This window comes from Cinclus cinclus, chromosome 23 (genome assembly GCF_963662255.1).
Source record: "Cinclus cinclus chromosome 23, bCinCin1.1, whole genome shotgun sequence".
Taxonomy (NCBI): Eukaryota; Metazoa; Chordata; class Aves; order Passeriformes; family Cinclidae; genus Cinclus; species Cinclus cinclus.
This window is the reverse complement of record NC_085068.1, coordinates 4,636,687-4,658,439: the sequence shown is the minus strand read 5'-3', so window position 1 is coordinate 4,658,439 and position 21,753 is coordinate 4,636,687. Positions and strand designations below refer to the sequence as shown.

Genomic DNA, 21,753 nt, shown 5'->3' with positions numbered 1-21,753 from the left:
ACCTGCAGAACCTCCAACATCGGGGCTCTGCAGTAGGTCACGACCCCAAAACCCCAAGAAGGTCGCGGTGGATGCTCCGGGACACCAAGACTTGGCACAAAAAGCTCTCCGAGTGTGTCAGGGAGGGGCAGTGGGCAAGGAGCAGTGCTGGGAACAGCCGTGAGGAACCAACCCCGCTCCGGCAGCCCGGCAGGGCGGCTTTTCCCAAAAAACCCAGCCCTAAGCACACTCGAGCAGACCGAGGCGGCGGGGAGAGGGCAGCAGCCCCTGAGGACTGTGCATCCCACCCTGGGGACTGTGCATTCCCCCCCCTGCGATGTCCGAAGCTTCTGGGGAGCAAATCCCCGCGGAGGAGCCGGTCCCCGGCGAGCCCGCACGGCCCGGCCCGGCCCGGCCCGGCCCGGCCCCGGGGCTCGGCTCCGCCGTGCCGAGTCTCGCCCTGGGAGCCCTGCCAAGCTTCGAGGGCTTCGCAATTAACTTTCACAACAAACCAAAGCCTCAAGAGCTTTTAATCTGCGAGTAAGTAGGAGATGTGGGTGCACGCCAAGGCTTTTGTGCCCTGGTTTATCGGCGAGGCGCTGATAAGGAGCTGGCTGCTTTGTGTCCGCCCGAGCACAGGACAGCACGGGAGCTGCTCCCGGGTACCCGCCTTCATTTCCACGGCAGGAGAGCCGGGAGAGAGGCACGGGGTAGCCCCGCAACAGGTTAGAACACAGGGAGCATTCGCCTAGCAAGGCAGCCTTTGTGCAAATAAGCTCGACACACATGCTGGAGAGCAAAGATTAAAATTCCTGCGCAGGTGCCATCCTCTGCAAAAAAAAAAAAAAAAAAAAATCTGCCTGTTGCTGTTCTCCACCATAAAAAAAAAAAATAAATTAAAAAACGAAAGCTGTAAAATACGTGTATACATTCAAGATTTCTCCACAAAGCAGCTGATCTTCTCTGCCAGCCATCAGTAACAAGAGGTGAAATCGCTACCAAAACAAGCCCGGGCTTGCCGGAATAAACGGGCAGGAAGGAAACTGCAGGATGCTCGGCAGGATTCTCTGCCGGCAGCAGCACTTGTCGCACAGACAGACACCGTGCTCGGGCCTGCGGAGTTCAGCGCCCGACCAGCACGACCTCGTCGTGAGAATACTTTTAATAACAGCCAGAACAACTCTCCTGTGAGAAACGCAGCTCTCCCGCATGCCCTTCCTCTCCCCGGGGAACTGAGAAGCTGCTGCCGCAGCACTCGAGCACGCACGCTGGCCTCAGCTTTACCCAGCAGTATTTTGGGCAAAATTCAGAAAGAACTGGCTGTATATTGCCCAGGACAACACTTTGGCATCCTCCTTGGCTTACTTTGAGCCTCAGCCATAGCATCTGTGGTAAGCTACGCCTCATCTTCCCACCCTTGTTCCCTGGCAGACAAGAATAAAGAGAAACCGTCATGTTTTTATCTATATTTCAAGTTTATTTTCCTTTTAAATTATTTATTATATTGTTTTTATTATTTACTCATTTTCAATGATGAAAACTTTTTAGCATTATTAATTACCAAGTTAATCCTGCTTTCCTAATGACATGTACACAGATTTCCATAAGATCAGAGCAGCTCTGCTAATCAGGGATAAACCCAGTGTACTAAAGAGGGTTATACTCTTACATTAGTCTTTCCTGTTGTTCTAATTAATGGTATTACCCTCTAAACCATGCACACACACTTAAAAGTTAAGATATGCTGAAAAAGTGCTGCAAAGGAACCAGAGTATATTTAATCACTTCCTAGCAGTTACCTCCAGCACTACACCCATCTACTTAAAGCCAACAATATCCATCTCTCTTCTTGCTCAAGATACTTGGTTTGATAAGTGGCTCTGGACACTGACATAAAAAAGCATGAGCAAAATTATCTTCAGAGCATCACTTCATTTTGCTGCTTCCCCTCTCCTCACCAGATTGCCACAAGGATATCAACACCCATTTGCTGCTTCAAGTCCAGGAAAGATGAAAAGCATCACTGCAGAATAAGCTTGTACTTACATTGGCAGAAACAACCATGAATGAATTAGCAAATGAGAGCTACCTCACAAAAACTGCAGTTCAGCAAAATATCCCTCAATTTGGAATCTTTATGCACAGCTGCAACTAAAAGGAACCAGAATAAATCACAGCAAATCTACAAGGCCTGGATAATTTTCCTTCTTTGAGAGAATCCAGAAGCTCAGCTACTCCCAGCTCAGAACACATGGAGGATCCAACACCTTTCAGCAGTTCTGAAAGTATTTGGGTGACTTCCAGCACCCAGCTGAGGTGACACTGGGCAGGTTACTGCAGCAGGAATCCCAACCCAACAGCCAAAGCCCCTTATTTGTGTCTTGGCAAGGAACAGGTCCCTGCAGCCAACGCAGGGGCTTCTCCAGCCTTACAGGCTTGACACACTGTGACAAAGAACTGGATGAGGTCACACATGTTCCCACAGGTATCTCACACCAAATTCTCCTAATCCTAACCTTGAGCCACCTCCTGGTGTAAAGATGGTACCAAAAAGGGTGGAAACAGCCCTTCAAAATTATAGGAACCTTGGCAGCAGCACCAAATCCAATGTGCCCAAGAACCAGGTGTATTAGCAGGTTGATAAAGGCTCTAAAATAGGCACAGCCCTGCAAATTTACATCTGAAGGGTGCAAATACTGCTTTTACTGCTCCCAAGGCTACCCGTAAAGGGTACCACCATGAAGGATTTGATTGATTTCTCCCTGCATAGTATTCCAACCCACTGGGAAACACAGCTGTACAAAGCCAGGTTTTACTGAACATCATGATGAGGTCAAAGGCATCTGTGCTGACATCACAGTATGGACAGACTGTCACTGACAGCCCAGCCAGCTCTGCTCCTCTGATGTTATCTGCATCCTTTATCTGCCAACAAGCACAGTTAATACTTATCTGAATAAGGGGTTTTAATCCTGCAGGGTGGTCATTACCATGGTATTGTCACTCTAATTAACAGGTAGAGCTCTCATGGCTTTTTTATGCATGTTTCCCCAACCAGAATAAAACAAATATAATTGTAATCACACATCCAGATTTTGCATTGGGCTATTTCCAGGACCTACAGTCACCCCAGTCTATAGCAATCCAACCCTGGTAGCAGAGGAAACACTTCAGTCCACACACCACAACAGCATTAAAAAAAAAAAAAAAAAAAAAAAAAAAAAAAAAAAAAAAAAAAGCTCAAGATAATACAGCTCCATTTAAATGAAAAAAAAAAATCTTTAAGGAACCTACAAGGTATTCAAACCTCTTTAGTAAAGTGCTTTCCATTAATCCTGCCACATGTGAAATGCTGAATCAAAGATGTTCAGTAAATGTGCCTGTCAGTGGAATTATGCCCAAAATCAAACTGGTCCCTAATGAGTGCACTCAGAAATGACAGCGATAAGCAGGGCATAGGAGATGTGTTAAATTACATCACTTACCAAAATACACTGGAAATGATGCATGTCCAAGGAGGAAAAGCACATAAAAAGGTTCTCTGCAAAGGTGGCAAAATGCAAAGTGTTTTTTTCTGAAGGTTTGCCCTGCCTGAAAGGAACAGCAGATGGTTCTCAGTGCCACACTCTGAGCACCTGTGGCAGCTGTCTGGGGCCACACACTCGTCCTGGGAGCCATGGCCACTGCAGACCTTTACACAACTCCAGCAAGACTTGAGCAGCTTGTGAGCAACTTCTAGGAGTGTGAGCAAGTCCCAGAGCTGGAGCAAAGCCAGGCAACGACAAGGGCATGAGAACAGGGGCAAGCAGGGCAAGGTGGCAGCTTGTACACCCTGTTCCAGCGTGCCCTGCCCACCCCGTTCTCTCCCTTGGATGCCTGTGCTCTCAGCAGCTCCTAAACTGGGGCAGACAGTGCTGGCAAGTGACCTGGGGACATGCCCACAAGGGGACCCTTGGGACCACCTGGTGACAACCCACTCAGCTCCCAGTCCCAGTTCTGCCTCACCCAGCAGCTGCAACAACTCACCAAAATCATCCATGCGCAGCAGCATCAGGACTCCAGGGCCTTGCAGGAATCCATCCTGAAGCCAACACAACTGCCTGGGTACATTCCAGTTAATAAATTTGCAAAGTCTCTGCTTATATTACAACGTGCTACCCCAAACCAGAAATTTTTGATATTATATACAGCTTTTTCACTAGATATGTGGCCTTTCTGTGGTTTCACTATGAGCTTTGTATTTTTTAAATTTAGGGTGGTTTTTTTCCCCTCCACAGGAGCTGCTTTGGCTTCACCAACCTCCCTCTGCTTTTCATGGAAATTTAAGAACCCTATTAATCAGCCCTCTCACCCTGAGCTGTCAGCTCTGGACCTCTCTTCCACCCGAAAGAAGATCACACAGGAAACTAAAGCTCATTTGAGCAAACCCTGTGTGGCTTTAAAACAAGCTCACTTCCCAAGGATGATAAAAACGATCTTTGCAGATTCAATTACACAATGCAAATGTGGTGGGGAGCACATTGTGTGTGTCTCCACCTGAAATGGTTCCCCTGTTCCTGCCTAAGCCATCACTTCGGCAGGAAAAGAAATGACAAATTTGGGCAAAGCCATTTAGCAGCTCTGGATATACTATAGGGATTATAAAAGGTCAAGGAATTAATGTTAAGAATCTGTGGTGGATAAAACAGCAGGTTTTGCTGGAGCAGATATTGCAATAATTGATGAACATAAAAGCAAATAATTGGGTGCATTTAAGGCTAGAACTAACAATGATGAACACAGAGAGAGAATATTTAACCATCACAGGATGGGGAATCTGTTTTCCGAATGTGCTGCTGTTACACAAAATCACACAAAGACATTGTTCAGCCTCAAGGGAGAATCAGAAGCCCAACAAGTTACTCTGAATTAAGCTCTGCTCACCCTCACACCCTTGTTGAGGAGTCACTTCAGTGAAACGCTGCAGAGGGACAGGGCCCCAGGAAGAAAACAGATCCCCAGGGTCACCTCTGGCAGCATTGCTGTGCCCTCCTGCCTTCCTCATCAGAGGGCAGCTGCTCTTCAAAATGCAGCTGCATTTGGAGATTTTCCTACTGAAAATCTCAGTGTGGTCCACTAAAACCTTTGCAGCAGTCCTACAGGTTTCTTCTAACACATCATTTTTTCCCCTCATGCAGCTTAAGAGAATGTCTAGACCGTCTAAATCTTTAGCATCAAAAGTAAGTTCCTCAAATCAATTTGCTTTGCTTTCCACCCCTAATAAGTAAATCTCCCTGGAAAACAGGCAAACACTTCCTGTGCTTGTGCGCCTGCAGCAAATTTTGACCCACGACCATATAGTACAACAACTGGAAATATCCCAGAAAAAAACCACCATTTTATGATGGCAGGGCAGAGACCACTCAAACTAGCCAAGGACCAAAAGCAGAATCTTATAAATACATTTTAACTCAGCCTTTGAGGTTATGGGATACTCCTGTGCATACCTGAAAAAGTAGACGACGCCAAAACTAAGTATTTTGGGATAGTCTGGTGTTAAAAGAGAGCAAGGAAGCTGTTATTGGTGAATTAGCCATGGCATGACTGCTGCATAATCCCAGTACTGGGATCCCCACTCATCTGATGTTGACCAACAGTAATCCTATGCTGCTTTTCCCAGTTCATGTCCAAGGAGGACGATGGACAGTTTTGTTAAAAGCAACAGGCTGGAGCAGTGTGGGTGCACTGCCAGCCTTCATCCTTCATCATCTCTGTGCCATGCACACTCACAGGCACTCACCACTGGAAAACTCTCCAGCTGTACAGTGACTGAGGGAGGAGTTGGCAAGTTTATGTTCTGGCTGAAATGAAAGAGTAATGAGAGTCCACTTCTGCAAACGCCATGATTTGATAAGAATTAAAAGGCAAAGGAAACCCAAAATATTCAAGTTTTAAGTTCTCAGTTTCAAACATGGTTAATAACCCCAATCTGCTGGAACAGAGGTACAAGCTCTGTTTCACCTTTCCTCCAAAATCTACTTCCCAGCCGTGTCAGCTCTCCAGGTTTGATTGCTGCTCCAAAAGAGTCAGAGAAAAACCTGCAGATAGGCATCAGGACACCATTGTGCTCCCTTACTCTCTTTACAGCTCACATATTCACCAAACAACAATTCTCCCCCACCTCCAATACACATTACTTTCTGCACAAAGTAGCAGATGTAGAACACACATTCTATGAGAGAGGTGGTGATGGAGAGGTTTGGGATTCTCCCCCCAGATGCCACCCAGCACAGTGAGACAACAAAGAGATGGCACAGGACAGCAGCAGGAAAGGCTGTGACACATCATCTCCCTGTCAGATAAACCCAAAGGTTTAGTTCCCAGATACAGGCTCTAAAACCTGTGAAATCTTAATTTAGAGGAAGAAGTGGCATGAAAAGACGTGATTCAGAATGACTCTGTAAGGACCAAAAAGGATGAGAAATGGATTTACGGATGCCCTCAGAAGAGATGATCCTTTCAAAGAAACATCTGCAGAAGCAACTGGGACAAGGATGATCCTCCAAGACTGTGATGAGCCCAGACCTGGACCAAATGGCAGCAGAACATCACTCAGTCCCTCTTCCATTTCAGTGGTAAGGGTGATGCTCTCCCAAAGTCTGACTCTTGGGTGCACACAGGAGATCCAGGGTGCCACCACACTCCCCTTCACTTTTCTGCAGGCATCTCTGCTCCTTTCCCATCGTCCAAGTGATCCAAAAGCAAATTTTAGCCTCACATACTTAAAAATCTGTGGCTGATCATGTATCTGAAAAGCATCAGCAAAACAGCTTTTTCCATTTCTCTGTGCAAACATGGCCCTGCCCACTGCAGCTCTCCCACCAAGCGTCAGAAATCCTCATGACAAAAACCCATTTCTCACTAATTGCTCTGTGCAAAAACATTTCTCTGCTGCAGCTCATCTTCTGCACTCCAAGGCAGAGGTCTTTGCAGTTCAGCAATTTTCAGACAAAGACACATCACTTATCAAGCCCAGCTGAAAACCAGAAACCTGACTCAAAAGCCACCCTCAGTGAGTCCAGGTGGGAACAGCTGGCCTGCATCACCTGTGGCCAGCTCTGTCCCCATCCCAGAGGTTCCTTGCAGGGATCTGGGCAAGGAGAGCACTAACAAGATAAAGGAATCAGCAATTTATCAGATTATGGAAGCTAGGGCTGGACTGAGGGGTATAGTGACACCCCTGGGAGCCACGGCCTCCAGCCAGTGTCACACTCAATCATGATCAATACAACTGCAAAGTTGTTCTGCAGTGACGTTATCCTCCCGGAGAGCCTCTGCTATCTCAGATCCCCTCAGGTCACAACCCATCCCCACCACTCAACCTCAGCCTCTTCTTCTGGGGAGACACCTCCAAACCCTCAGCATCACACCTCCCAGCCTCCAATTAACTCCCTGGGCCATGGGTGCAGAAGGAAAACCTGGGGAAGAGATTTTCCTCACCTTTACAACCTCTGCAGACAAACTGACTACAGAAAAGGCTTCAAAGCTTTCAAAAGCATTTATTCCACTTCCCTATTATGGTGAGACTGCTTCTTTTTCCTTAAAAAAAAAAAAAAAAAAAAAAAAAAAACCAACAAAAACTAAACCCATCCCAACTCCTGCTACCACAGGACACATTTCCAAACACCAAAATGATCTAGCTGGAGGTTCCACAAAATCCAAAACATCACCCATAAAAGCTCAAGTAAAACAACACAGAAAGGAAAAACAGGAAGAGATTGCAAAGCAACAAGAAACAACCCTATGAGCCTTCAGCATCCCACGGGTGGGGATGCATCCTGAAAAATGAGGCCTCTGGGTGAGTGATTCCCTGGGGTTTTGTGTGTAGCTGCTGCCCTGCTCTGCACGCTGCACTATGAGCACAGGGCTCTGCAGAAGCTGCATCAGGACCAGAGCACTGATCTCATGCTTTGCTGGCAATGAGAAATTGTGAGGATTGAATTTTAACAAGCTGGAGGCTGAAGTTCTGCTCTACATTGTGCTAGTGCTGTGGCTCAGTGCCTGGTGTACAGTGATGCACTTGAAGCACAGAAAGGAGTAGGGACCACTCAAGGAAAGGTGTTTGCACCCCAAGGCTGGGCCAGGAGGTCCTGCTCAAGGCTGTAAAACCTCTTTTGGCATCTCAGAGAATTCCCTATTCAGCCCCAGGGACAGAGAACACCAATATTCCAGATATACTGATGTACCTGGAGGAAAAAGAGTAAGTAATGAGAGGACAGACTGTCCTCTTGGATGACACCCAGCCCCACCATCTGTGGGAGAGTGCCTGAACATAGCCCACAAAATTATACCTAATCTTCTCCAATTTAAGACTGGGACTTACTTCTACGTCCCTCTCCCCACCTGCAAATCTAACACCATTTTCATGATTATATTTCAAACTGCTAAGTCAAAAGCCCTGGATTAAGTCCTCCTTCAAATTCAGTTTACTTGAGCTTACTCATCCTTAGGAGCTTCATTATAACTCCCCAGGACAAAGGCTGAAGCAATGATAATCTAAATATTATGCTAACCATACCAGATGAGGCTTTTGAACAGGAAAGCTCCAGAAAAGATATTTAAATTAACATCTTCAAAGACTAAGATGTAGCAGGGACCTGGAGCATTATCAGCAGCCAGTACCCTGTGTCTAAATCAACTATGGAAACATTGCTAAGTACAGATTTATTTCCCAGCACAGGCAATTGTTTTAGAGTATGAAACGAGTTGCTCCCTGAACTACGCAGGACAAAGGGAAACACAGTAGGAAATTATTAGGAAGAGTGATAGTACAGCAAGACCTTGATCTTGTGATAAGCATGGTACAAATATGCTCCAATACCCAACTGGGCAGCAGTGTCCAAATTCCTCAGGCTTCTTTACAGTATCAGCTCTCCAGCTCTGGAAGAACAAATAGCAGGGAAGATTTCTGAAGAGATGAAAATGGTACATTTTCAGCAGTCGGAGATGATTACTCACAAAATAGCAACAGCACAGAGGTAACTGATTGCCTCTGGGCAAAAGTCAAAGTCTTTGCATTGTAGCTATGAAAGGATACTGAGATCAAAGGGAAAAAGAAAAAAATTCTACTTTAGACTGTCATGAGCAGAAAGGTCCTCCTAGCCTGTTGGCATCACCACATACCAAGATACAACTGAAATCTTTCTTATGCTGCACGTGCCCGAGATAACAGCGCAGCACGGAGCAACCCCTTTATTCCAGGAGCAGGGTGCAGCTCCTGCCCCCTTCCCAGCTGAATTTTGGCAGCATCCATTGCAAACTCCATCAATCCTCACTTCCACAGGCCAGGACGCAGTGCTCACAGTGTGCCACCACCGCTCTGAAATCAGAAGTGACATAAGCCAAGCGCTGAGCGAGGTGTTATTAATAACACTTAGCCATTGATTGTGTGTTACATCTTCAAGCACTTCACCAACATTAATTAATTAAGGTGTTTTCCATTTAATGGGGAAGGAGACTAAAGCAAAGACACAAGGCTGAACGGACCAAACACCTGATGCAGCATGGCAAGTCATCACCAGACTTCAAGTTTCCACACAGATATTACTTTTAACCAAACTACTGAAAATACAGGTATAGGTTGGGTAAAGCCATGAAACCAAAAGCCCAGAGGTGCAGCCAGCATGGACAGGGTCACAGCTAAGCATGGACCTGCCACAGCAATGCTCATCTGCATCCCCCCTCATTACCAGCATCCCGCCCCAGACCACTGGGCACATCTCTCACTCACAATCAATTCAACCAATACTAATTCAAACAAGGACTCCAACACGAGGGTGCTGACACACAGCTGCAGAGATGTTACCTAGCACTGCCTGTAATTGCTGTGCTAAGAGCTGGGGACATGAAGTATTGATTTCCACGCTGATCTGCATCCAAGTTTAGACAGAGGCTGCAGCCAAAATACTTCTCCCAGCAAACTCACTGGTTAAAAGAGACTGTCAGGGCTGAGAGGTTTGAATGATTAACACTCACGCTAAGGACTGTAACAATATACAAGTTCCATTCCTGCCTACCTACACACACCCACCATCCTGCTTTCCCTCTTCACAGAATTATTCCAGTTTTGATTAAAATTATGGAAAAGATGCCCTCGAAACATACCTTGCCATGGCAAAAATAGCACATTGTAGCAGAGAAAAGTCTCAGAGTGCACAAAAGGGGCAGAGTTATTACCTCCAGCTGTCTCAAGCTCCACTGTAGTTACACAAATAACACATCTGACAAACTCGGTATTAATTACCGACTGAGCGTGGCACAGACACACATTCACCTCCTTCCACACAACTCGGGACAGACCTGGAGCAGCTGCCTGCAGCACTGTGATAGGGAGCTCCTTCCCACCTCAGGGAAGGAATTCTCTCACCTGTGAGGGCAGGGAGGCCCTGGTACAGGCTGCCCAGAGCAGCTGTGGCTGCCCCATGACCCCTGGCAGTGTCCAAGGCCAGGTTGGACAGGGATTGGAGCACTCTGGGACAGTGGAAGATGTCCCTGCCTGTGGCAAGGGGGTGGAACTGGATGATCTTTAAGGTCCCTTCCAAGATAAACTATTCTGGGATTCCACAAGCAAAGGGACCTGATGATTCCACCACGTGCTTTTCCTCCCAGACCAAAGCAGACCCCACCATGCCTGTCACCCAAGCACCACCAGCACACCAAATCTGCACTTGCAGGCTGCCACTCTATTCCCCATCCTCCTGCATGCCTTTAATATATTTGCATAAATCAAACAGCTTGGCAGCCCTCCTACTTAGGAGACACACAACAGCAGAACTATTCAGAGATTCTTGTTTTCACCCCATCCTTCTGAACGTCGTCTCATAATCCTGGAGGAAAAGCATACGGCTCACTATAGATATCTTGGGCCTGTCTGCACAAACACAGAGTGATGTAGGAGAGCGTTTATGGCACCATATAAACAATAGTACAAAACTTAGGGAGGAAACACAAAGCAGAGTGAATTTACTTGGTGGGTTTTGTGGAGATCAAGCGCTCGCCCCCTTTTCCTTCCTAAGCATGACAGATAACACACTCTTTGGATACAATTTTACACTTAACTAATTGGCTTTTGTTACACCACCAGTGGTACAGGGCTAGATATATCACAACTTTAATAACAGCTTATTAAATTCATGGGGAAAGACAAAGACTCATCCACAACCACAAGGCCATGGAGTCACACCTTGCTGCAGAAGAGTTCTTGTTCCTAACTCCTAGTCATCAGCACACTGAGCCAAATTTCCCGGCTTAGAAAGCAGGAAGATGGACCAAACCCTCCAACAACTTCAGCAGTCACTGCAGGTACCACTCTCCCATCCAGATGAGGGTGTGGCCGCTCCTTTCCCCTTCACAGGGACCCCACAACTCCAAAGCACATGCAAGCAGAGTTGTTAAGCAGAGACACGCAGGCTTTGGGGAAGAAACGCAGCGCGTTTCTTTGGCACCTTTACAGGGTACCAACTGTTTTCCAGCATGCTGCTAGTAAAGGAACACAAAGGGGAGTTTTTTTGTCACTAAACAGATTAGAAAACCACTGAGGAAAATGAAAAAAGCCCCAACCTTAGAGAACACACCCCCCTGTCCCTTGCCAGGACACGCTGCAGAAACATGCATCTCCCCAGAAGTGTCCTGGAGAGGAAACGAAACCAAACACTGAACAAGCACACAGAAATCAGTGTGAGCACGAGCAGCCAAAGGGCTTTACCTGCTTTCCTGGCTGGCAGCCTGTATTTCCACATGCATGCCCTGTACAACGTGTCACCATCTGCATTCCTGATGCCCCTGCTCCACAGGGAGGATGGAGGCTGGCATCCTCCTTCTGCCCTTTCAGCAGATTTTTATAAAAGTAGGAGCTTCAGTAGCCTGGCTACGGCGTATGGCAGAGGGTGGCTGAGATTATCCCAAAAGGTACCTCGGCACAGCATTTCAGAAAATCCCTGGCCACACAGGTCACTTCACTTCCTACATCCCCACAGCCACCAGGAAGCTCAGCTGGGTAAATGGAATTCACACCCCCACTACCAAAACAGTAAAATACAAGCTGGACGGAATAAAACCACTAATTAATCCCTCTAAATCGGTTTGCCACGAACAACAACACACCGGCGATGCGATCCAATCAGTTCCAGCCATGGCAGGGGGGTTGAAACAACACGAACTCTTTACGATCCTTTACAACCCAAAGCGTTCTGTGATTCTGTAATTCCGTGATTCCATCCCGCCGGCAGCAACTATGCCCCGCCAAACGCTGCGCTACCTTTAAAAAGCTTCACCAAAATGCTACTGTTATTTCAAATAGTGCCGAACCACTCTACCGAGAGATACAGTAAATAAGTAACGAGTAAATAACAGCTAATGACGTTTTTATCACACGTGTAAATTCAGTTATCGAGAAAGGGGAGGGATCACACTATTTTTGTTCTTTTCGGGGTAAACTGTCATGCAAGCCTGTAATTATTTGGGAATATAAACAAAAGATATTTGCTCAAATACAAAAGCGTTTAAATACAAACGTATCGGTGGTGGCAACACGCTTTGATTAGCAGGAAACTGAATTTCAGCGTGGCGAGAGCACGAGTACTACAGGAGCGATTCGGGCTCAGCTCCTTAACCTTCACATAAAGTCTCTTCCCGGTCCCCCTGCACCCCGTTTTCCACGCTCGGCCCCGAGACAACTTTTCAGGGACGCGGGGAGCAGAGGGGGTGCGTGCATGGCTCGGGGGCTGTCCGAGCCGGGGGAGCCGGGGCTCGGGGTGGGCTCCGGCCGCCGTACGCGGACCGAGCCCCGCAGCCCCCGAGCCCCGGGCCGGGCCGAGCGGGGCCGGAGCGCGGATCGCCGATCGCGGAGGTAACATGGCTGCTTTCCTACCGAATTACGAAACCGGCTGAGGGCGCGGGATTACCCGGGAGAGCCGGCCGGGGAACCTCGGGGCGGGGTGCGGCGAGAGGATGGGAATAGAGGGGGTGGCCACGGTGGCGGGAGGATGGGGTGGGGGGGGGGGGAGGCGGGGGGCAGCGAGTATTTGGGGAGGGGGTGTTCCCTCCTCGTGCCGAGGCTGCCGGAGCCGAGCGAGCCGCCGGCAGCAGCCGCAGCAAGGAACGAACCCGCTCCGAACCCGGCGGGGAACCCGCAACCACGGCCCGACGGGACGCGCCGGGCACCCCCAAAAATAAACAACGAACAATAACAGCGAGCCGAGTCGGCGGCCGGGAGCGAGCCCCGCCGGTCGCCCCTCGCCCCCTCGCCCCCTGCCCGCGGCGGGACCCACCTTGCGGGCCGTGCTCCATGGCCGGGTCGCTGCCCAGCTCGGCCAGGCGCCGGCCGGTGGCCGCCAGCTCGGCGCGCAGCGCCGTCACCTCCTGGCCCGCCGCCTGCAGCGCCCCGTCGATGCGCAGCGCCAGCTGCTTGTTGTCGTCCATCATGTGCAGGATTTTGGCCTGGGGGGAGGGAGGAAAAGGAGGAGAGAGAGAGGTGAGAGAGGGAGCGGCGTGGGGGGGGGGGGGGGGGGACGGGCAGGGGGATGTGCTGGGCAAGGGGAGGGGGGCAAGGGGCTGCCTGAAGGGGAGCAGCGAGAGGGGAGGGGGCGGTGCGAGGGGGCGGTGCGAGGGGAGGGGGCTGGGAGGGTGCGAGGGGGGAACGAAGGGGAGGGGGACTCGGAGAGGAGGAGGAGGTGGGAAGGGGGTCTGTGCAAGGGGGTGAAAAGGGAGGGCGGCCGTGCCAGGCAGCGTGCGGAGGGGGGGGGGGGGGGCTGTGCCAGGGGAGTGCGTAGAGGAGAGGGGTTCTGCAAGGGGGTGTGCAAAGGAAAGCGGGGGGGCTACGAGGGGCAACAGGTCGTGCGGGGGCTTTGGGGGTACCCCCTACCTGTTGTCCCCCCCGGCAGCCCGGGCAGGGCCGCGACGGTGGCGATCGCAGCTCGGCCGAGGGCATCCGCGGTGGGTGCGCGGCTGCGGCGGGGCGGGTCCCTTCCCTCCCGTGCGGGGGACCCTGCGATGCCCGCACCGCGCTGAGAGCGAGACCCCCCCGCAGACCCCCGGGGAAGTTCAGGGGTGCTGCGGGGGATGCTGCAGTGCCCGCGCTGAGCTCAAAATGCCGCTAATGAAGAGCCGTTCTGCTAACTGCACTCAGGTTCACCCTGAGGGTGGCCGTGCCCAGCAGCTGCCTGCAGCAAGTGGAGGAAAATGGGCTCCAAAAAATCCCCCAGGAAGGATTTTGGGGCCGGGGGAAAGCCACCTGAGCGCTGTTACCACTGCAGCAGTACTAGTGCGAGAGCTCTTAAACTGGCAATTCACGTGGCACGAACCCGGGGTGAAAAATCGAGAATTATTGGTATCATCCGTTCGCTGGCGACTGCTAGAGGGAGCGCGGATGTTTCCCTGTGCCTTTTCCATCCCTTAGAGGGATCCACTTGTGTGTTTGCCAGGGCTGCAGCAAGCCTGCAGAGCTGCCACCCTGCCCGTGGCAGCCGTGCAGATGGCTTCATCCTCACTGAAGTGAAATTATAGACTCACAGAGTGATTTGTGTTGGAAAGGACTTTGAAGATTGTCTCGTTCCAAAACCCTGCCTTGGGCAGGGACGCCTTCCACTACACCAGGTTGCTCCAAGCCCCATAGAAAGGGATGCTTTGGAGACCACGGCCCATGGGTCTGTACCTCCCCAATTCATCCCTGCATCCCAAATCTGCAGGCAGCTATACTGTGAGTTGTCACCTGAGACACCTGTACCTGGAAAAGTTCACAAATGGGTTTAGGAACTGGGCAGGAGTCCCCATGGCAGTGGGATGGGAACCTCACAGACACATGAGTAGGTGTGGGAAGCACACTGAGGAGCTGGGATGGTGAGCAAGGACTCTTGCTAAAGGTGAAGTCAGAAAAAATCATGAGCCATAAGGAAAGGGGAAGAAACAGCCCTGTACAATTTGCTAAACTCTCTGATATTTGCCTAAAATCAGGCTTTTGGCTGAACAAGCTGAGAATTTGGGGCAGTTCTTTGAACTTCATGGTGTCCTTGTGCAGCACCACTGACACTGCAGAGCTCCGTTTCAAAATGCAGTAAAAAGGATAGAAGAGGTCTCCCGTTCTTGAGAGCTGCAGGGATGGCTCCAGGGGAGGCTTGACATGAGGTAGAGCAGGAGCACATCACAATCCCACACATCCAGGGACTGTGGGGATGGGACTCTACAGGAGCAGAGGCTTTGGTGTGCAGAGTCCCCAGGCAGCTTATGGGGACAGAAATGGGGTAAATCCACTGTGTCAGTCTGCTGAAAAACATCAAGAGCAGCCTGGATCCCCCAAAACCTCAGGTCTGATCTGGATCCTGGGTACAACCAGCTCTCCAAGAGTCAAAAGGATTGAGTCCATGTCAAGTGCCATCTAGTCCTTACACCCAACTGGATCAATCCATCTGGATATTGTAAAACAGAGAAAATTTGTAATTTAGTCAGTGGAATGGTACAGTGGCTTTTACAAGGGGCATTATTTCTGCCTGAGAGTTTCCAGCAGTGTCTGCAACTCAACCTGGGTGCTGGGCCAGGGCACTCAGAATATCAGTGGAAAGGTCGGTTTTCCTTAATGAATTCCCAGAGGGCCAACAAACAACCCACAAGGAGAATAAGTGCAATTTTTGAAATTCTTTCTCCATCATCTTTGCAGCCATTCCTGAATGAGATAAAGTTATGTAAGTATATAAAGAAACTGAATCCTAATCAAGATAAATGCCCAGTTTCATACCTAATTTGCATGAGTATGTGCTGCAAATGGTGTTTGCAAATGGGAGAATTATGTATGTAACCAGATAACCTGAGTGTGCAATCCCAGTACTGTATATGCAAAATTTACTCATTGCACTTGAATAAAAGTCAAGCTTCAGCAAAAAGGAACTTGGCTTTAAAGTACCGGCACATTTTTTTATCATTAAAAAATCAGGTTAAAGCTGATTTGAACCTTCCAAGAACACATTTAGCTGCTAAGGCAAATTCCAAATGATGTTTCTTACTCAATCTAACTTTAATGATAGACTGCTTGAGTTGCTGTGCTGTCAGAGCTGTAATTTTTAAAATTTACTGACTAAGAGAATTTCTACATTAGCACATGGTTATTTAAAAAATGTGTCCTAAAGTTGGCTGTGGCCTCATGGATAAGTTAAAAACTTTCCTTACTACCTTCAAGTCTTCCTGAAATCCCCTGAAGATATCTTGGAAGATTTTCTCCCCTTTGCCATGCCTTCTCCTATCCTTACTGGGGAACAGCTGGATCCATTAAAATTGATTTCAATCTCTCAGAGCAGAGTTTGATTTCTCTGAACTTCCACCTGGAAGGAACACAGAGTGTCACAGCAATCCAGAAATATCAGCCAGAGGAAAAGGCACAAGGATGGGGCATTCCTAACCCAACTGGGTTGTGCCAGCTCCCAGTCAGAAGGCCAGGCCTTTGCTGGAAACCTCAAATTTGGGATGAAATGTAGGAAATGTGCCTCAATCCCTTTCTCCTATTAGTTTTAAATTAAGAAAAAATGGAAATTAAAAGCTAATTAGAGACCAAAAATTAGAAATATATTATTTCCCAAAATTGCTTTGATTATTTGTTGTTTTTTTTTCTTTACTCCAGTTTTTACTAGGAGATTGACAGCTCTGCAAGGAGTCTGTGTCCCAGAGGGATGGGAGTCCCTGGCCATGTAGATGAGGCATAAAGAGATTGGGAATATTTCCTAAGGACACAAGGGAAACCTGAGTCAATGCCAGTAAGTCACAAATCTTCATTCAACCTTACTACACTCAGCATCTGTTCAGGTGATGCAAGGGCAGCCTTGAAAATCTGGAAAACACCCTCAGTTTTGGGCAACATGTTCTAACAGTGCCATCACATCCGGGCAGGCTATTCCTCAAGAGTGTGTAAATGGAATAAACATGGATAGAGGAACATTTGAGAGTTCTACCCTTCATCTGTGCTCTTGTTCCAACCTAAGGAGTGCAGTAAAGGGAATATGAGAAGATTTAAAAGATGAAAAAGGGCTGAGAAGCACATGAGTACCATTCAGGCCTTCCAAACCCTTTAATTTGCTATTCAGATTACCATTTTTTTATAGTTTAATATGTGCAATATGCAAAAGAACCAGTTTAACTAAATGGGAAAAGCCTTCTGTGTTAGGGTTGAGCGTAATCTAATAGGGCCCTTTGACTTGATTCAATTAAATCCTTCTTTTTCCAATTAAATAATCATCCAGAATTTAACAAAAATGAATTTCCATGTGTCATCCTTCAGAATGATGACCTCTGTGATGGGGAAGGCTTATATAAATTCTGCTGATCTCTTTTTATCTGCCTCTGCCTCACTTCCTCCAACAAAATTGCCTTCTGTCTGTATATTTACATTAATTTCTCATCTGCTCCATGTATTTCTGTTTGCAGGAACAATTCCCAGCTGAAAGAGCTGTGAGTATCACCAGCTTCTTTCAGTATATCCTCAAAAATTGACCTTCTGTGATGGGAAAAAGATCTCCAAAGTGGGATTTTTGATCTGTGCCTCAGGTTTGTTGTGTCCTGGCACGCTGTAGGACCAGCTTCCAATTGGCCCCTTGGAAAAATATCACCAGAAGCATCTGTATGGCCATTTATCACCAAGAAAATCCAGTCCAAGAGACCAGCCACTCCAGCAGCAATCCCCAGGAAAAGCACAGCCTGCCCTGTGTTCCACAGTCTCTTCTAGCACATCTCCACTATGTAATTCCCATCAAAGCTACAGCAGTTGTTAATATCTACGATTTTTTTCTCCTCTGCAAAGGTGGATTTATAACTGCATTTCACCCTCCTCTCACTCATAAAATATGAAGCACCAACACTTTCCTTCTTTGGCTGGGATAAACAGCAGCATCTTTATGCAAACCTTGCTGATGTGGTATTGCTGTAATAACTCGCTAACTTAAAAGTTACTAATTTGTAAGTTATTAAAACTAAGCAAAACAGAGCTAAGGATGGACAGGTTTAAAATTTGAGTGAATATTCTGCTTCTCCCTGTGATGCTGCCTAGCCTCGTTTCCCCATCTCTCTGTGTGGGGAAAATGGTCCCGGCGACCTTCCTGTGCTGCTTATCCCTCGGGACCATGAAAACAAACCCATTAATGTTTATAAAGTGTCTCAGACTGGGGGAATTACATCACTGCGGCGAGATACAAGCTTAATGGATCAAAACAAACCCCAGCTCCAAACCCCCCAGCTTAGACACATCTCAGTTACCCAGCGCAGACCTCAAGGAATCCCACTGAGAAGGGATAATTGAGAGAAAAATGTGATCCCAGAGATTTTTGTGCAGTAAACCCATTTTACATTAATAGGAAGCAGATTTCTAGACCCCTTTGCAAACAAATGACTTCCACAGCATATTTCACAGCTGAGCGCATCCATGGCACCAGCTTTGGACGTGGGGCTATTAAACCCAACATTTGTTTAATGAATTACAGCAGTCCATGAATCTGTGTGTGCTCGGCCTGTGTTTAAATGTTTATTGAGAAGACGTCAGCAGCCAGCTCTGCCTGAGCAGGTATCAGCCTCAGGGATGAGCTCTTGCTGCAATGGACCCAACATTTTGAACATGTTTGTGGGTTCTGCTTTCTTATTGAAGGCAGATTACTCAGGAGGTTCAGGGTCTCTGCTAAACAAAACCGTTTGCATTCAGTGCAAGTTTTGGGTGTTTTCTCCCTGATGGTGAACTGTGTAAGAAAGATAAGATAAACTGTTGTGCATCTCCCACCTGGCTGGGGTTGGTCCCTACAGCTGAAGGGTGGATTAAGCAATTAAAACTCACACATTCAAGCAAGGTTGATGTGCTGCAGCCATTTCCAAGATGACTCCACTCTCACCTCACCAGTCAATCTATAAACCTTGACCAAAAAACTAACTCTGGTCCACCCTCCTACTTTAACACATTTTCCACTGCAAACTATGTGTGAAGTGCTCCCTTTGTGGCACGTACAGTAGTGATGATGTGCTGTGATCATTTTGCTTTCCTGCAAAATACCTTGATTTATGGTGGTCTCCACCCCAAAAATCCCCACCCAGGAGCAGTTTCTACAGAGTCACCGGATGGTTTGGGCTGGAAGAGACCCTAAGGACCATCTCCTTCCACTATCCCAGGTTGCTCCAAGCCCTGTCCAACCTGCCCTTGGACAGTTCCAAGGATTCAGGGGCAGTCACAGTTTCCCTGTGCCAGGGTCTCACCACCCTCACAGTTAAGAATTTCTTCCTCATATCTAGTCTAACCCTGTCCCCTGGCAGTGGGAACCCGTTCCTCCTTGTCCTGTCATTTCAGGTGAGGTCTGTATGAAACGCCATTTCCCCCTCCTTTTCCCCATCACAAATTAGGGAGCAAAGATGTGGTCGGGCTTTTTCAGAGCTGCCGGGGTGATCTGGGAGATCAGATCCTGCTGATCCCCCTAAAACTTCCCTGTCCTCTTGGTAAGGGGAGAATGGGGAGTCTGCAGAGACGTCAGCTTTACAGTCCCTCATTGCACTCAGATAGCAGGATAGCAGGTGCCGGGGAAAAAAATCCTGTGATCAATCAGCACACAAATGTATACTTAAATTAGGTGTTAGTGGGACAGATGCAGGAAAGGTGATTATGGGTTTGCCTCCGTGTTTCCCTCAGCAGCAGTGATGACACGCCAGGGTGGGTCACCCTACCCTGCCATTAATGGAGCATCAGCATTCATCTGACAGCTCCTTTGTCCTGGGAAGTCAGTTCTGAGGAAGATTTGGCATTAGCAGGGGCACGGTGAAATTCAGACGCCTTTGAATTTTCATGGCCCTCCAGATGCTTTATCCTGATGGATTACAGGTAAAATCACTGTGCTAATTTGGGCAGGTGTCAGAAATAAATATTTGCACCCATCTGTTTCAACTGTGGCAATAAACACCACCGGCAGAACCAGTGGAAGAACAGACGTTTGCTCCCTTCCCAGAAAGCAAAACTGGAAACAGGAGCTGCAGGGCAGAGCACATGGGAAGGGTCAGCTGGAGCATTCCTGGGATTGGAAGGTGCTACAGAGAAATGTGATGTTTTTTATTATAATATTTGTCAAGTAAGTGAAAGACAAGATCTCAAGGGTGGTTAAGCTCTCTAAAATAATCCTAAAATTAATTCAGAAATTGAGAACTCCAGATTGCAATGAAAAGGGGTTTTAACATGCAAGCACACTGTCCCCCATTGGCACCCAGCAGGCAGAGAGCACATGAGCATCCACAAAATTCCCATGGGCTTTTCAGGGACAAAACAGCCCAATCCAGACAGGAGTAAACCTTAATGTAGTCCTTCCCTTTTCTTTTAAGTGAAAGAACACACATTCTGCTCTAAGTGCCATCACCCCTCCTTGTTTTGTCAGTGGCACCAACCCTGGGTCACTCCTGGTTTGGGGATCACCCCACTGCCAAACCAGTCCCTTTCACAACAACAGAATGTTGGGGAGTGTGGAACAATAACAGTAGCCTTCCCCCCCTCAATTTTCCCCGGTTTTATCCAAGAAGCTACCAGCAGGGTGGACTAATCCTGTATTGCATAAGATTACAAACCTACAATTACATTCCCCACTAATCTGTGAAAGACCTAAAAATACACCTAGATAAAGTTTCAGCATTGAGAAAGCAGCTGAACAATTGGCATAATATTTCTACATATACATATTACTTTAATTACAGTCCTGTTTTAAGGTATCAGTATGGATTCCTTGATTCTGTGAATTTGGGGCTTAGAGTGCATTGACGTCCATTCTTTTAAGAGTTTGTAATACAGGTTGGCTGGAGTCAGCTATTCTGTGAAAAACAGAACTTTTCCAGGATTGAGAGAAATCCCTCTACATCAGATAATTCAAAGTATTCTTTTTCTTGGGTTAGGTAGGAGGATACTGCAGGTATCATTTCACGGGATGGGGAAACTGAGGAGCAGATGGGCTGGAACAGGGTGTGACCAAGGTCCAGTGGGAGAGGGCACCTGCAACCCATGAAATAAGAGTGGGGCTTTCCAGTTAAATTAGGAACAATTCCTTCATCTCACCATGCTTTACCCTACAGGAACACCCAGCCAGAGAAGGGCAGGGAACATGTGTCTTCCAATAAAGTCTGTTTAACTTTAACATAGATTACTTCTAAAAAAACCCATCAAACCACACCAAATACACGAATGTGATAAACAGTCTTGGTACAAAATCAATTCCGAGGCGATTATCAGCCTTTGAAAAATTCGGGCTCTAAGTCAGTTCATGGCAGGGATCAAATTGAGCTGCTGTCAACTCATTTGGGCATTTTACTTTGCTTCTGTTATCTGACAGTTAAAATAATCTCAAATAGTTCCCATTATTCCTGCGTTTTCTGCCTTTTGGCCCAGCAAAAATGCCCATGCAGCCAGGCTCCCATCCCAATCACCTCCCAGCCTGCAGCATCACTCCCCAGCTGTGGCTGGGAGAGGATTCCCAAGGCTGCCACACCTTCCTGACCACTTCCTCCACTTTGGGGAAAAACTGTAGATAAGGCTGATCATCTGTGAGCTGCCACAGCCAGCCCCAGGTCCCTCCAGCTGATTTCCAGCTGCTGCTGGGATCAATCTGTGGTCCCAGATGGCTTACACTGGTCATCAGCTGGAATGCCAGGAGGAGCTCAGTCCTCTTAGAGAGAAGGCTTGAAGCATTATCTTCTGCTAATGGAGGTGAGACTTGTTAAAATTATTTATATTAATAGCTTTTCAGGAAAATGGGG

The 21,753-nt window shown here is 47.8% G+C and overlaps 1 protein-coding gene across 1 annotated transcript in view; it reads right to left on the bottom strand.

Moving 5' to 3' along the window:
* Positions 1-13,440, bottom strand: part of KAZN (kazrin, periplakin interacting protein) — an 82,716-nt gene extending 69,276 nt beyond the window's left edge. Inside the window, exon 1 of the mRNA XM_062507700.1 lies at positions 13,375-13,440. Within this exon, the coding sequence (XP_062363684.1) occupies positions 13,375-13,440 (66 nt within the window). The remainder of the gene's footprint in view (positions 1-13,374) is intronic.
* Between the last annotated feature and the right edge of the window lie 8,313 nt (positions 13,441-21,753).